Source organism: Trachurus japonicus, chromosome 24 (assembly GCF_045865225.1).
Source record: "Trachurus japonicus isolate A0001 chromosome 24, Traja_1.0".
Lineage (NCBI taxonomy): Eukaryota > Metazoa > Chordata > Actinopteri > Carangiformes > Carangidae > Trachurus > Trachurus japonicus.
The window spans coordinates 1,025,555-1,042,500 of record NC_140930.1 but is presented as its reverse complement, the minus strand read 5'-3'; the positions used below and the strand labels follow the sequence as shown (position 1 = coordinate 1,042,500).

Genomic DNA, 16,946 nt, shown 5'->3' with positions numbered 1-16,946 from the left:
AATTTCCACTGGATTCGTCTGGTCTCCGATACGTCTCGTTACGTTAGTTTTTCACTTCCATGATTAATATTTTTTCATCCATGACTTCCTGTTTAGCTGCAGGTCCCTCTGAAAGTAACGTTGACAAAGTGATGATTTACGATCGCAAAGTTTGTTGCGTTTTATTTTGAAACTTACCTGACGCTCAGTGCATTCGAATTCCTGTGTGGGGTGATCTAATCGATGTAGATTGATGTGTGATGGCTCCAGAGCTGTGATGGAGCGGAGATGCGTCAGAGATGGACCTTGGTGCACGCAGTGGAAATGTTCTGATTGCCTTTGATCGGAGCAAATTGCTCCGACGTTCGCAACAAGAGTCGGACTGGAACAGATCCAGGACCCCCTCGAAAATGAGATGGCACATCTCAAGGGGCTATCCTGTAAAATAAAGTCAATAAAGATCCAGTGGAAATTGGGGTAACACCTACAGTCAAACTCTCAGGAGGAAGCCAAGACTTTGTCAGTGATGAAGTGAAGACGAAGGGAGATGAACTGAGGTGGAACTGTTCATCCAGTTCGTCATGTTTTGTTTTGTTGACATTTTGCTCAGTCTCTTCATCCTACCACAGGTTCTGGACATGCGTCACATTGAGAGTCAGGTGCTGCACGAGGAAGCAGCCAGCGAGCAAGGCAGCGTGGTAGGTGGTCACTCTGAAGCAGGAAGACGAGCCGTTGCGCCGCCTCACGCCGGTGCGGCCAACGCAGACGGTTCACCGATGTACAGCTTCAACCTGAGCTTCGAGGAGCTGAGCAACGTGGGACTGGACGACCCGGCCCGACACGGAAACATGCAGTGGATGGTAAACAGGGAGGGTGACGGGTAATTAAAACCCTCCTGTTGTCCTCCTGGGTCAAGGAAGGAAGGAAGGACGAAGGGAAGGAAGGAAGAAAAGAAAGAAGGAAGGAAGGATGAAGGGAAGGAAGTACGAAAAGAAAGAAAGAGGGAAGGAAGGAAGGACGAAGGGAAGGAAGGATGGAAGAAAAGAAAGAAGGAAGGATGAAGGGAAGGAAAGACGAAAAGAAAGAAGGAAGGAAAGAAAGAGGGAAGGAAGGAAAGAAAGAAGGAAGGAAGGATGAAGGGAAGGAAATACGAAAAGAAAGAAAGAGGGAAGGAAGGAAGGACGAAGGGAAGGAAGGAAGGAAGAAAAGAAAGAAGGAAGGATGAAGGGAAGGAAAGACGAAAAGAAAGAAGGAAGGAAAGAAAGACCCAAGGACGAAGGGAAGGAAGGAATAAAAGAAAGAAGGAAGGAAGGCAAGATGAAGGGAAAGAAGGAAAGGGAGGACAAAGGGAAAGATGGGAGGAAAGAAGGATCATTCCTTCTTTCCTCCCATCTTTCCCTTTGTCCGAACGAAGGGAAAGAAGTAAGGACGAAGGGAGGGAAAAGGATGGAAAGAAAGATGGAAGGAGGGAACAGATCAGGCCAATTGAATCAAAAGAGAATGAAATTAGGACAAATGAGGAGAAGAAATGAGGACAAAGAAAAGAAGGAAAGGAAAAAGGATTGTGGAAAGAAGGAAGGATGAAGGAAGGGAACAGATTGGGTCAAAAAGGAAGGAAGAAGTAAGGACGAAGGGAAGGGGAAAAGGATGGAAAGAAAGATGGAAGGAGGGAACAGATCAGGTCAATTGGATCTAAAGAGAAAGGAAGAAGAAATCAGGACAAAGGGAAGAAAGGAAAGAAGGAAAGGAAAAAGGATTGTGGAAAGAAGGAAGGATGGAGGAAGGGAACAGATTGGGTCAAAAAGGAAGGAAGAAGTAAGGACAAAGGGAAAGAAGGGAGGGAAAAGGGCAGGGGAAAAGGATGGAAAGAAAGATGGAAGGAGGGAACAGATCAGGTCAATTGGATCAAAAGAGGAAGGAAGAAGAAATGAGGACAAAGGGAAGAAAGGAAAAAGGATTGTGGAAAGAAGGAAGGATGGAGGAAGGGAACAGATTGGGTCAAAAGGGAAGGAAGAAGTAAGGACGAAGGGAAAGAAGGCAAGGCAAGGCAATTTTATTTGTATAGCCTGTTTTTACAAACAGTTTGTCTCAAAGGGCTTTACATCCCATCATAACAACATCCTCTGTCCTTAGACCCTCACATCCACTGAGGAAAAACTCCATAAAAAACCCTTTTAACAGGGAAAACCAGGAGAAAGCTCAGGGTGAGCAACAGAGGAGGAATCACTCACCCAGGACGGACAGATGGGACAGAGATGTTGTTACAGACAAGAAAACAGTTTATAGTTTATGACACAGAATGTGGGAAACATGGAAATGTTAACAAGAGTTGATGAAAAGGGAAAAGGATGGAAAGAAAGAAAGATGGAAGGAGGGAACAGATCAGGTCAATTGGATCAAAAGAGGGAAGGAAGAAGAAAGGAAAGAAGGAAAGGAAAAAGGATTGTGAAAAGAAGGAAGGATGGAGGAAGGGAACAGATTGGGTCAAAAAGGAAGGAAGCAGTAAGAAGGGAGGGAAAAGGGAAGGGGGAAAGGATGGAAAGAAAGATGGAAGGAGGGAACAGATCAGGTCAATTGGATCAAAAGAGGAAAGAAGAAGAAATGAGGACAAAGGGAAGGATGGAAAGATCAGGTCAATTGGATCAAAAGAGTGATGGAGGAAGGAACAGTTTGGGTCAAAAGATCAAACGAGGAAGAAGAAGAAATGAGGACAAAGGGAAGGAAGGATGGAGGAAGGGAACAGATTGGGTCAATTTGGTCAAAAAGGAAGGAAGAAGTAAGGACGAAGGGAAAGAAGGGAAGGGGAAAAGGATGGAAGGAGGGAACAGATCAGGTCAATTGGATCAAACGAGGAAGGAAGAAGAAATGAGGACAAAGGGAAGGAAGGAAAGAAGGAAAGGAAAAAGGATTGTGGAAAGAAGGAAGGATGAAGGAAGGGAACAGAAGGACAACAGGAGGGTTAAAATGATCAGGTGTTCACTTCATTCACGTTCCTCCTCTGTCCTCAGGGCGGAGCTCACCGAACCGCCAGCATGACCAGCCTGAACTCCCAGGAGTCGTCCAACGACATCGGCAAGCTGACGGACAAGCAGCAGACCGAGTACCGCAACGCCTACCAGGAATACATCGCCCAGATGGCCCAGCTGGAGATGGGCGGCGGCGGCGGAGATAAGCCCGTCCAACCGCAGCCGGGGCAGTTCATGACATCATCATCATCTGAGGACAAGAGCAAGGACGGCGCCGAGCAGGACGGACGCAAACCCTTCGGCAAGAGGAGCGGCGCCAAGCCGGCTGCAGACAACACCGACTTCCCCTCCAACGGCGACGCCCTGGACCCAATCACAGAGGAGGACGAGAAGGGCGACCACGGATCCTCCAAGTCCCTGCTGACCCGTAAAACCTCGGCTGAAAGAGGCGGGCTGTTCCAGGGCGCTGGCGACCTGAAGCTGAAGGCCGGCGGAGGGCTGCGCTACCAGAAGCTGACCAGCGACGACGAAGAGTCAGAGGAGTCGGACAACGCCCCCCTGCTGAAAGACGGCAAGAAGGCGGGAGACCTCAAACCGCCCGGCGGCTCGCTGGCCCTGAAGGGGAAGGACTACCTGTCGGACGCCATGCTGGACAAGAAGGACTCGTCCGACTCTGGCGTTCGCTCCAACGAGAGCTCGCCCAACCACTCGCTGCAGGACGAGGAGGCGGACCTGTCCCAGCTGGAGAGGGCCAACCTGATCGAGCTGGACGAGGAGAGCCAGGCCAGGAAGCGAGGCATTCCCAGCAGCCTCAGCGGCCTGCAGGACCCGGCCGTGGCCCGTATGTCCATCTGCTCGGAGGACCAGTGCAGCCTGCTGGCCAGCAGCCCGGAGGAGAGCTGGCCCTCGTCCAAGAGCTACAACCTGAACCGCACGCCCAGCAACGTGACGCTCAACAACAACACCAACGCCCAGCAGGGGAACCGCCCCCGTCAGCCTGCAGAGGGCTCCACCTCCTCCTCCAACGCCACCTCCTCCTCCTCCTCCACCGGAGACGTCATCATGTCCCCGAGCTCCGGGACCACCGGGACCACCGGCAGCTCCGGCGCCACCAGGCCAGGACCCAACAACGAGAACGTCCGAGTGGTTCACCTGAAGAGGGGCCTGAAGCCTGGAGACCCGCCAGAGATCTGCACCGTGTCCTCCGACACCGTCACCTTCGGCGAGGAGCGCGAGAGCATCCTGTGACCTCACAAAGATCAAGACCGCCGAGGGTCCGCCTCCGCCTTCTGAACCGATCAGAAGCCTCTGCCGGGGCGTGACGGTGTAGTGAGTGGAGTTAGTTGCATGTTCACAGCTGTAGTGAGGAGCTGAAGCTCCGTCGTGACGTAGACGAGTATTAATCTAACTAGAAACTACTGCATGTTGTTGTTGTGATGTGGTCGTGACATCATCGTGACAACATTGTGACGTGGTTCAGTTTATTGGCTCAGAGAGTGGAGCCTGTTGATGTGTCAGTATTAACTGGTTCAGTGTTTGTTCTTCAGTGTTTTATTTAACCTGAAACTCCTCAGAGTTTTTATCAATGTCAAGAAAACTAATGATCGTTGTAAGTGATTATTGGACATTTGAAGGTTTCTGCTTATTTTCGATTTCCTGATGTTTCAGAGATAAAACAATAAACTGATTATTTGAGTCAACAAATTAACTGAACTTTGGTTCAACATGTGAAAACTTAAGAATAAAGTTTGAGGCTGATGAAGAATTTTAATCAGTGTTTGTGGATGTAAACATGATGAGCTCAGTGTGTCGTCTGTTATCTTGTTGTCTGCATGAATCTGTGACACCTGTGGTCATGTGACTCGTCAAGGTGAAGTCAACGAATAAATAAAGTGAATGTTAAATGTTGATGCTGTTTCAGGACTGTTTTATTAAACACACTCAGTTACCATTACACATTCATCAAAATAAATCAACAAGCCATACAACATCAAACAGCAACAGGTGAGCCACCAATATCATTAGCTTAGTTTAGCCTGTGCTACAATGCATTGCTGTACATGACTTTCTATATCGTCATAAAAGCAGGAAAAGAGAAAAAACAACAACAGTGTACTTATGTCTTACACACATAATCACTTAAGTTGACCAAACAGTCATCATTTGATCAGTTTGAGGCCAGACTAACCTGAGAAAATGGTACAGTTAACGTACCATTAGCAGGACACGGCCACTTCTGTTGACTTCTCATAGACTTGTGAAAACTCAGGCAGAATCCCCTGAAAAGCCCTGCTGTGATCACCTGGCCTTATACTGCCACCTATTGGTCAAAAATGAGGAAACCCCAACAATAGTCCCATAAACAGAAAATAATCCACAAATGTGGGCACACATCAGTGGGAATCACACTGTCTGAGCTGAATCATCTTTTCAGGTGAAGTGGTTCCTGCACCACCTGGAGGAGCGTTTACTTCACTATTGAAGCTTCAGTGGAACCAGTTCAACATCAAAGTGAAAACATTTCTCTACTATGTCTGAGAGTCTCTGCCGCTCTCCTCCTAAAAGAATAAAACACGAGAAGCTACGAGACTCTGCTGGAAAAAAAGTGTGAACACAGTGTGAACATAAGATAATTAAAGACACAACCAGTGATTCAAATAGAAACCAAAGTGAAACGTCCACCACCAACATTTAAAGCACAGGACTGAAGCTGCTGTCACTTCCAGAGACTCTCCATCCATCAACCACACTCAATTCGGAACCAGAATAGTTCCTGTACCCAAACCCAGGATACAGAGGTTCAGTGAAGGTGGTGTTGAAGGTGTAGAGGTGGATGAGTCTGTTAGAGGAGACTCTGTAGAAGGACAGAGAGCCAGCAGGCCAGTCCACATACACTGCTACTCTGTTAGAGACAGAGGAGGAGGAGGGGGAGATGGATGTTTCACTGTTGTTGTGCCAGACAGAATAATGACCATCAACATCATCAGAGCACCTCAGACTCCAGGACTGATCATTGGCTCCAAACCTACAGTCTGCACTGTCTCCCTTCCTTCTGATTCCTCTGTAACTCACTGATATATAAACCTCTCCGCTCCACTCCACCTCCCAGTACCAGCGACAAATCAGACCGGTTCTACACAGCAGCTGCCAGCACTCGTCAAATCTGTCTGGATGGTCAGGATATGACATTGTCCTGCTGTTCACTCTGATGCCTCTGTGCACTGTGTCCATGTCCACTTCCAGTTGACAGGCGTCTGATGGAGAGAACAAGACACATGGTTCACTGATTGATTATTGAATCAACATTGTATTTAAAGACAAACTGACAGAGAGCTGTTGTCTGATCATTAGTCACATTAAATCCACACTTACACTTCTTGGGACCAGGTCTTAACCTGTGCTCTCCACCATGGTCCACCCTGGAGGAAGAAACACAGTCAGAGTGGTTTTATATCTATACTACTGTTCAACATGAAGCAGTTTGTCAGAATAAGAAGAGGATTAAGATGACAGTGATGATGGGGTGATGTTTAGCTCAGTTGGTAGAGCACAAGCCCCATGTGTTGAGGCTAACACTGCAGGCGACCCTATCTTGTGAAAAATTTTTTTGAAAAACTGCAATAAAATTAAAATTTTAAAAATAATTTTATTTCCTCCAACTATTATGAGAACAGTCATATGTCTGCCTTTGAACAGGGCCAAAATTGATTTGTTTGCCATAGGTGACGGCCGTATCGTTGTAATAACGCAGAAATCCTTTAGGGGGGGACAGAAACTCTGATTCATTTGTCTTCATAGATTATTCATAGATGGATTTTAAGAAAGATGCCTTACTTGTTAAAAGTCTTTGTGGAAAGTTCAATTGAACATTTTTTTAAAATCAGCATCATAATTGAATGTACTGTCGCCTGTCACTTAATGATGTGCTGGGACTCTGATTTTTATTGTTTGTGTAGGTGGTTTTCAGATGACGTCACGCGGAACGTCACGACTGCAGATGGAGGGCAGGAAGTGTTTTGCCAGCAGGAAAAGAATAGGAAAATGCCTATGGTGTGCGCTGTCTACGGCTGTTCAAACCGGGAAAATCAAAAAAGTTACATGAGAGTTCCTACGGTAGTAACACATAAAGGACTCAAATTTCAACAACGGACCGAAAAACGGTGTGTGGGAGGGACGGAAGTGACCATAGTAAACAAACGGTGTTCTAGCCTGTCCTACAGTAAAAATGGCACATAGAAAGAGGAGTAAAGCAATATTAAGCGGCAATATATATTTAAGCATCAAAGATGTTCAACCAAACCCACATAGTTTGAAACAACGTTCAAAACACACACAAGCAGTGTCACAACTAAGCATATAAAGTCCGCTAGCTTAATGCTAACGTATAATGTAAAACACCATAGACGGGCTAACAGAAATTAGCATGCAGTTTACAGCCAGTAAAGCGGCTAAAAACTGTTTTAATTCTGGCTTTAGCACTGTTAACACGTCACCGTTTAATTATAACGCTTGGGAATTTGCTCCGATGTTTGTTCTGGGAGAAGTGCAGAGTCTGTGTGAGCCCCGACCGGGGACCAGGGCTGATCTGCCGGCGGGGCCGACCGTCCTCCTCCCGTCGGAGGAAACGAGCCAATTAACGTATCCGCACACTTACCGCTGGCTGGTTAAATTATTTTTAGGAGATTAATGTTGGTCTTATTGATGAAAATTAACAACTGTGGCAGTGGCATTAGCTAGTTTGAATGAAAAGTGAGCAGGGCTGCCTCTGGGCTACGTAGTGAAATCACCACATTTATGTAAATAAATAAATGTTTTACAATGAACCGATCAGTCTAATTTATTTTGTTAAGTCGACATGGTTACTGTACATGGCAAAGATTATTACCACTTTATGACTTAAAATTACTCGGTATTTCTATGGGAGTCCTATGGGAGTGTCGCCACTCTGTTATATCAATTGCTCTGGTCGGCAGTAGTTGAGGCGGTGTGTTTCACTGCTTCCTTTCTCCCGACTTAAGGTTGTACGGATCGTATCCGATATATTTCTCTAATTTTTGGTGATACCTGCTACGTGCAGGCTTGACCAAAAGCTTCGGAGTACTCGGTTTCCATCATTTTCAGGCACCGCTCTCCACTTCCTGTCCTCCATCTGACATCGCCCCGCCCCCTTTGCCTCATCATAACCACGTGACTGAAAACCAGCTATGGGCTTGTTGTTTGGCATTGGTTCATTCATTAAATACGAGTAGTTAAATATGCTTGTGTTGTTACATGATAAACATTTAGTAACGTGTATTTCACAATTTGTTGTGTCAAAATTCACTAGCACCTCCTATAAACAATGTCAACCTGCTGGTGGCGCTAGAGGAAAAGTCAGATACACTAATTCCCAGAGGATGAATCTGCTGAGGATCAGAAATATCTGAACTAAATCTCATCTGAATATATTTAGTTGCTGTTGAGACGTTACAGTCTGGAACAAAGAGGTGGACTGACCAAACCTGTCAAACCTACATCGACAGTGCTGTCACAGCTCAGACTGAGGAGGATGATCTCTGATTAAGGGATGTCTCCATCTGGTCAAAGACTTGAGAGGATCTGGAGCACCGTGTGGCCCAGGGGGTAGAGCAGGCTACCATCCTAGCTGCAGTCAGCCCCGAATCCCACATCGGGAGGCCCTTTGCCCCCTTTACTACCTCCCCACTTCCTGTCTCTCTCAACTATACTATCAAATAAAGGCAAAAAATACAAAAACAAAGTCCCCCCACAAAAAAAAATTAAAACTTTGCTGGCCTCCAACCTCCTCATTCTCTTTCTCGGACTCACTGGATACTTTCTTTGTTAGATATCCTGTACATGGAGCTGTCAGTAGCCAGAATGCACAACGCAAAGCAAGCCACTATCACCTCCTGGACTTCTTCAGTAGAGAAAATTAAGAACTTTTTGTGCCCCCAAACTGATCTCTAGAGCCTTGTATGTCTCTGTGTGTTTCTCTGTTCTTTTTCTTCTTTTTTTTTCTTTTTGTGTTACAATAACTTTTTTTATTACTTATTTACTCTAATTAATGTTATTGTTACACTGTCCAAGCATAGTCTGATGTTCTGAGCCTGTCTTTGTATTGATGTGTCCTTGCTGCCTAGGTTGGGGTGGGAAGGAAGATGTCTTTTCTTTTTTTTCCCTTCTTTTTTTGTCTTGTGTTTATTTTGTATTTATTTATATTGTCTTGTTGTTGTAGTTGAGCTCTTTCTGCTCTTGTCTTGTTTTTATGTTTTCTGATGTAAACTAATAAAAAGTTGAAAAAAAAAAAAAAAGAGAAAATTTGTGAATTCAGGCCGACTCACTGCTCTGAACACAACTAAGAGAAATCAGACGTCTTTAATGATGACTGACCGAGCAGGGAAACATAAAAGACAGGAGACAGACTGAGTCCTTGTTGACTTTACCTGAGAGTCTCCAGTCTCCAGTCTGGATCCTTCAGTCCAGCAGACAGCAGCTTCACTCCTGAGTCTCCTGGATGATTGTAGCTCAGGTCCAGCTCTCTCAGATGGGAGGGGTTGGAGCTCAGAGCTGAGGCCAGAGAAGCACAACCTTCCTCTGTGACCTGACATCCTGACAGACTGGAGATATAAAATATAATAAACTCCCAATTTTACAAAATCATGTGAACAGAGATGTTGAGAATCTCAACAGACCGCTGAACATCTCAACAGATGTTGAGCATCTGCACCAACAAATTACAGAAGGATGTTCAAGATAAGCTGTCCAACAAACATCTGTATCCTGACCTGAGAGTCTCCAGTCTGCAGTGTGGACTCTCCAGTCCACCAGACAGCAGCTTCACTCCTGAGTCCTGCAGGTCGTTGTTACTCAAGTCCAGGTGTCTCAGACTAGAGGACTGGGAGCTGAGGACTGAGGACAGAGCTTCACAGCTTCTCTTTGAGAGGTCACAGTAGTTCAGTCTGAAGAGGAATCAAGAAAACAAAAGTGAACAAATATAAATGTTTTTGTTGTGACTAAGAAGAAGATACAGTTAATGTAGATGCATATGTGTGCACATACAGAGCTTTGTTAGAGGCTTTGGCCACTGGCAGCAGTCTCAGAAGAGCCTCCTCTGAAGCAGAGTATTTCTTCAGGTCAAACTCGTCCAGATCTTCTCCTGATGACAGTAAGATGAAGACCAGAGCCGACCATTGAGCAGGAGACAGTTCATCTGTGGAGAGACGTCCTGATCTCAGGGACTGTTGGATCTCCTTCACTAGAGAACGGTCATTCAGTTCATTCAGACAGTGGAACAGGTTGATGCTTTTCTCTGCAGATACATTCTTACTGATCTTCTTCTTGATGTACTCAACTGTTTTCTGATTGGTCTGTGATTCACTTCTTGTCGTTGCCATCAGACCTCGTAGGAGAGTCTGATTAGTCTCCAGTGAAAGACCCAGGAGGAAGCGGAGGAACAAGTCCAGGTGTCCATTTGGACTCTTTAAGGCCTCGTCCACAGCGCTCTGGTAGAAATGTGATGATTTGTCAGACCAATTCAGCAGTCCAGACAACCAGGAGGCTGTTTGTTGTTGTGACATCAGGTTGAGTCCAGAGTTGATGAAGGTCAGATGGACATGAAGAGCAGCCAGAAACTCCTGAACACTCAGATGGAGGAAGCAGAACACCTGGTCCTGGTACAGGCCGCTCTCCTCTTTTAAGAACTGTGTGCACACTCCTGAGTACATCGAGGCTGCTGTGATATCGATGCCACACTCTGTCAGGTCTGATGCATCGAAGATCAGGTTTCCTTTCTGCAGCTGCTCAAAAGCCAGTTTTCCCAGAGTCTCAATCATCTTCCTGCTCTCTGGACTCCAATGTGGATCTCTCTCAGTTCCTCCATCATACTTGACCTTCTTCAGTTTTAGATAAACCACCAGGAAGTGGATGTACATCTCAGTCAGGGTCTTGGGCAGCTCTCCTCCCTCTCTGGTCTTCAACAGCTTCTCCAGAACTCCAGCAGTGATCCAGCAGAAGAGTGGGATGTGGCACATGATGTGGAGGCTTCGTGATGTCTTGATGTGGGAGATGATCTTTCTGGCCTGCTCCTCATCTCTGAACCTCTTTGTGAAGTATTCCTCCTTCTGTGGGTCATTGAACCCTCTGACCTCTGTCACCGTCAGCATTTTAAAACACTCAGGAGGGATCTGATTGGCTGCTGCAGGTCGTGTAGTTATCCAGAGATGAGCAGAGGGAAGCAGGTTCCCCCTGATGAGGTTGGTCAGCAGCACGTTGACTGAGGTGGACTCTGTCACATCAGTCAGGATCTCAGTGTTGTGGAAGTCCAGAGGAGGTCGACACTCGTCCAGACCGTCAAAGATGAAGACCACCTGGAACTGATCAAACCTGCAGATTCCTGCTTCTTTGGTTTCAGAGAAGAAGTGATGAACAAGTTCCACCAAGCTCAACTTTTTCTCTTTCTTGTTCAGCACATTCAGCTCTCTGAAGGTGAAGGGAAATGTGAACTGTATGTCTTGTAAGTATTTTTTGTCTTCAGCCCAGTCCAGAGTGAACTTCTGTGTTAAGACTGTTTTCCCAATGCCAGCCTCTCCCTTTGTCATCACTCTTCTGATTGGTCGGTCTCCTCCAGGTGGGGCTTTAAAGATGTCTTCTTGTCTGATGGTTGTTTCTGGTCTGTGTGGTTTCCTGGAGGCTGTTTCAATCTGTCTGACCTCATGTTCATCATTGCCCTCTCCAGCCCCTCCCTCTGTGATGTAGAGCTCTGTGTAGATCTGGTTCAGAAGGGTTTGGTGTCCTGCTTTAGCGATGCCCTCAAACACACACTGGAACTTTCCCTTCAGGTTGGATTTAAGTTTTTGTTGACAGCCAGCGAGAATCTCTGTATGAATAAAGGACCAAGGACATCAATGAGAATCTTAGTTATTATATAGAAACCATAAACTAGTGACACAGGGGTCGCTGTCGGGATGTGATCTCTGTCAACTTTGGAATCAAACCCATTGCCTTACAATCAAGACAATCAAGAGTCAAACATAGAACAGACACAGCAAATCAGACAGATGATCAGACATGATCAGCTCTCGAGACAATGGGCCTCATTCACGGACTGTCCTACTTACAAAGTTTTTACGAAGATTGTGGCATTCATGAATGTTTTAATTTATCCAGGATTTGTTCTTAGCTAAGAGCAAAATCTACGCACACTCATGGTGAATGAGGCCCATTGACCGTAGGGAGCTATCAACCTGTGTGTGAGTGAGATTCAGTTGAATTGTACCTCCCAAACACTGGCTTGTAAATCAAACATCCTGACTGTTATCATATAAAGTTACCCATGTGTTTGTATGGCTGTGTTTAATATAAATGTATGGGGGAGAAGGGTCTGTTATGAGTCAGTCTGGTGGGGTGTAGGATAGAGTGGTTGCTAGGGACTCCCTGACATACACGTGAGGAGGGAGCGTGGTGTTGGGAATTCTCAAAATTGGTGGCAGCTGCTCCCAAGGGGGAAGTCGGGATTTTGGGCCGGAAGTAGGAAGGAGGCAGAGGCCCACAAGGGAAACGCCACAGGGAGAAGGTGACTCAACGACACACCGAGGAGACTGAAGCGACATTCACCACACCACCACTTGTTTTTCTTTTGACCCACACTTAAACCAACTAAACCAAGAGTGGGCTGTCCGGGAAACCAAAGTCAAAGGAGACGGCCGGAGTCCACCCACGGACAGGGCGCGTGCAGATCACCTGGTTGAGTTTCCCACCACACACGACCCCCTCCAGATAGGAAACTACTGCACTCACCCAGAGAAACACAACGTCACTTACAAGTCGATGCATCACGCAGGGACTGTTAGGTTTATGTTAGGTGCTGGGCTAACCTTTGGGAGGGGGTTTTGATTAGGTAGAGCCAAGGCGAGCCTGGCATCGTAACAGGTCAGAAAATATCAGTGAAATACTTGAAAAACAGCAGAGATATCAGAGGAGTCCCTAATTAATGAATTGGTCTCAGAGCTATAGCTCTGGCCCGAGGCTCAGCGGTTTCCACCATAACTTGAGGTGTTACCACAATAATAGAAAGACACCAGGCAGTGGCAAAAGGCTGAGAAAGGAGTAGACTGTGAGCCTCCAGAGGACTTCCTGAACAAGTTCATATGTTTTTAGAATTTCTACAGTAAATATTTTGGAACCCCTTGCGAGTTATTAAACACAGGGGTCCTTTCTGTTCATCTTGGAAAATTCTGTATTGGAGTCAATGGGCAGCGGGAAGGGACTGGCCTCATTCAGAGGCTCATAATTAAAATTCTGTAAGTCTCTGCTTTCTTTAGCACACTGGCCCTCATTTATCAAATGTGTGTACACCAAAAATATGTACGCCAAAGGATTTATTTATCAATCTGAATGTGAGCGTAGTATACGCAAAAAATCTCACACCAAGTTTGAGCAGGTGTACACATATTTGAACAAGCATATACCATGCAGAACTGAGGCTGTGTCAGAAAGTTAGAAATAGATCATAATGATGCAGCAATGCAGAGTTCATGTTGTTGCTTTTCTTGTGAAAAAAAAAATATATATATGAGTAGACAGCCACATGTTCATCAAGTCCGTGTTGAAAACTCCTGCTCCTCCAGAGGTTTTCATTCACCATTTCACCAGATTCACTCAACACAAATTTAAAAGAAACATCATCAGTGACTATGGGAGTGTATGAATGGATATTGAAGCCTGTTTCACAAAGCATGAACCGTATGGATCTAGTCGATATGATATAATCCAGAGGGGATGAGTGCAACTCAGGGCTTTTGCTAAATGTCTTTTAGTCTTTCCATGACTTACGTTTGGGTTCTGAGATGGGCCCTGTGAAATTTCCCAGTAGATCATTCTGATTAATCTTCTCCAGGACTGTTTTGGTGACTTCAACAGTGTTTATACAGTAGGTCTGGATCATTAGCTCCACTGTGTCTTCCCTGTTTGCATTCTCCAGTCGACATTTTGGGATTGATGGGAGGTCTTCTAGGGCTCCTCTCTGCCACAGGTACCACTTGAATGTATAAAAATCATGAGCTCCCAAATCCTCCAAAGTCTTCAAGAGGATCTCTGGAGGTGTCTCCATCTTTTCCCTCTAAAAAGTATAAAAAACAATCTAGTTTTAGTAGTACAGTTACTCTTCTAGATCATAATCAGTGAACTCTGTTCAAGCAGTGGGGTTGAAAGCTTCCTCACCAGCTGAAACTGGTCCATTTGTTCCAGTGAACAGCAGATTATCAGAATTTTTGGTACTTTAACCACACACAGTTTGAACAGAGGGAGACAAAGTATCAGGAAGTTACAAACTGACCTACAATCCAGAAATACAGAACCTACCTTTAAGGTGAACCATACCCCAACATACATTCTTTTTGTGGAATTTCTGATGCAGTGATCTTAGTTTGTATAAACCAAATATCCCAGAATCACTTCAGCTGCACTGAACTGAAACTGGGACTAAAATCTAAAACTTGCCCGACAGTTACTTAACTCAACACTGACCTTCATACTGCACTGTTAACATTTACAGTCATAATAGTCCAGTTCAGACCAATGAAGGTTAGTACAGACTACACACTACAGAATTTTCTTTTTTTGTGAAACATAAATTTCCTGTTTGGCTTTCCCATGTTGAAAAACTTGGCATGTGTCAAGCCTGGTGAAAATGCATGTGTCTTGCATGCAGGTGGAACAGTGAGGTAGGTAGATCATTTGGACACTGAATTATTTTTACTTCATAAACCACATGTTGTACAAACATTTCAGTTTAGTATTTGAATCATCTGAAGTCTGTCTAAGGACAAAGGCCACTACAAACAATAATAATGGTGTTGTAAACCATAATATTAAAAAGAACACATCTTACCTAAATACATGACATAAATCATCTCAGTGCTCTTCTTAGTAATGTTTTTTAGAGCTATAGTGCAGGAACAACCAGGAATACACTCTACTCTATTGCTCTTCCTCCCCCTCCCTTCCTATTTTGGGCAGTACTGCTCTTCCTCCCCCTCCCTTCCTATTTTGGGCAGTACTGCTCTTCCTCCCCTCCATTCCTATCGTGGGAAGTACTGCTTGCATGTTATGTAACCGTTATCCACCGCTCCATTTATTGATTCGCTGGCTTTGTTGTAAACAAAGGCACATGGAGGAGAGGAGCGTAAATGCACATGGAGGAGAGGAGCGTAACCAGAACAGCGGAAAAGCATAGTTCCCCTTTAAATGTACTTGAATACATTTTCAAATACCTAAATAATGAACATAAAATAGCACGATGTGACGCTCAGAGATCCTGTTCAAACGTACAGATTTCTCTGGCAGGATTCTCAGCTGCTGAACTCACCTCAGGTCGACTTACAGACATTGTTCACCTTCATGTGTAGAGGAACCATCAAGACAATAAGCTGCTCGTTGCCCCTCGTCAGCCCTGGTGTCCGTGAGCATTTGATCTGAGAAGGAGTCACTTCCTCATAACTTCAAATAAGCACTTGCCAGGCACGTTTCTTTTTTCAATAAATAAATACATTCCTGTAGTGCATGGGGATGTAAACAACGGCGCTGTCAAAATGCCGCGGTTATCTACCGTACACGTTTCCTTGTAATATACACGGTATTGTGTATGTATGTTGGTGTGTGTGTGTGTTGTCCGCTGCTGCTCCGCTCTGTCTCCGAGGGTGGGGCTGCCCCGTGGTGCGCGCTCCCTCACACGCATGTCCAGAGAGAGAGAAAGAGGAACAAGCTGCTTCCTCATGATAACTCCGTGTGTTGCACATAGATAAGACGTGACAGTGGAGCGACTTAAACCTTGTGAGTTATAAATCCACCAACATAACTTCCTTGTGGGGCTGACAAGTCGCCTTCCACTTATTCAACAAGCTTCCTACATTTCCATGCTGTTGTTAACATTTCCATGCTAACCGCATTCTCTGTTGTAAACTGTTTTCTTGTCTGTAACAACATCTATTGCACGTCTGTCCGTCCTGGGTGAGGGATCCCTCCTCTGTTGCTTCAGTGGCGGAGCCAGGAAATTTTCTGTGGGGTGGCCAGGATGGTCATGTGATCATTATGGGGTGGCAATGTTTCACTGTAAAATATAGCGATATTTAGGTCACCTACTGTAAACCACACACCTCCATAATATTTAGAACGCAGGTAATGATGGAAAAGATCAACTAATATTCAGTGTATCTAACTTTTTTCTTATTCCTGCAAGTAAAGTAACAAAGATGCTTACACTATACAAATGTAGCACAATATACAGACAACTGCACAGCGTACTGTGATGAGAGGATTCGGGAGATGATCAGCTCCGCTTGTAGTGATCACTATGAGCTCATTCTGTTGGTGTATCAGGAATGCACAGACATAATTTGAGAAACAGTTGTTTTATTATAGCCTGATCAAGCTACAGTATAAACACACACAAATAATGGCCAGCAAATTGGGTCAACATAAGGATTCCAGTCATAGACAAGGCTTAAGGGCTACTGTACAAATGCACAAAACAGTTATATGTTGATGGTCTGGAAGGTTGTTGAAAATAAATTGGAGAAACCTTAGGGTGAGCAACAGAGGAGGGATCCCTCAGGATGAGCAGACATGCAATGGATGTTGTATACAGACAAGAAAACAATTTACAACACACTGTTCACCATCTCCTGCTGTGGGTCTAGTCTGCTGACACCTGTCAGTTGAAACACACACACGATAAAATATTAATAGGAGGATTTAAATTATACTATACTATTACCTAGCATTGTTACTTAGAATGTAATGATTCATTGCAATACATAAAGTAAACAGTAGCTGTGGGCATACCTACTGTACCTTGTGATGAGCCCTGCATAGGTTCTGTGGTGACAGTGTCTGAAACACAAATGTTGAAACTGTCAGTAAGTCTTAATGATTTTATCAAACATCATTACATATAACAGTATAGGTGATACAAAAGGCAGAAACGGCAGGCAGTCACAGTGTGCA

The 16,946-nt window shown here is 45.0% G+C and overlaps 2 protein-coding genes across 5 annotated transcripts in view; one reads left to right on the top strand and one right to left on the bottom strand.

Moving 5' to 3' along the window:
- Positions 1-4,202, top strand: part of kidins220b (kinase D-interacting substrate 220b) — a 51,825-nt gene extending 47,623 nt beyond the window's left edge. For all 4 annotated transcript variants that reach the window (XM_085771325.1, XM_085771327.1, XM_085771326.1 and 1 more), the window contains 2 exons: positions 609-839; positions 2,988-4,202. In XM_085771325.1, coding sequence (XP_085627451.1) covers positions 609-839; positions 2,988-4,193 — 1,437 coding nt within the window. In that variant the 3' untranslated portion in view covers positions 4,194-4,202. The remainder of the gene's footprint in view (positions 1-608; positions 840-2,987) is intronic.
- Positions 4,203-4,931: 729 nt separating this feature from the next.
- Positions 4,932-15,883, bottom strand: LOC146961055 (NLR family CARD domain-containing protein 3-like). Its single transcript, XM_085771329.1, has 7 exons — positions 15,310-15,883; positions 13,776-14,061; positions 10,005-11,820; positions 9,731-9,904; positions 9,389-9,562; positions 6,318-6,364; positions 4,932-6,199 (listed from the first exon to the last, which is right to left on the bottom strand). Exons 1-7 carry the CDS (start codon positions 15,328-15,330, stop codon positions 5,637-5,639), a joined length of 3,081 nt encoding a protein of 1,026 aa, XP_085627455.1. The 5' UTR covers positions 15,331-15,883; the 3' UTR covers positions 4,932-5,636.
- Positions 15,884-16,946: the final 1,063 nt, after the last annotated feature.

Coding starts and splice junctions, on each gene's coding strand:
- LOC146961055 (XM_085771329.1), bottom strand. CDS start 15,330: ATGTCTGTAAGTCGACCTGAG. Junction 6,365..9,388: donor TGGAGACTGGAGACTCTCAG/GTAAAGTCAACA, acceptor TTCTTCCTCCAG/GGTGGACCATGGTGGAGAGC. Junction 6,200..6,317: donor AAGACCTGGTCCCAAGAAGT/GTAAGTGTGGAT, acceptor TCTCTCCATCAG/ACGCCTGTCAACTGGAAGTG.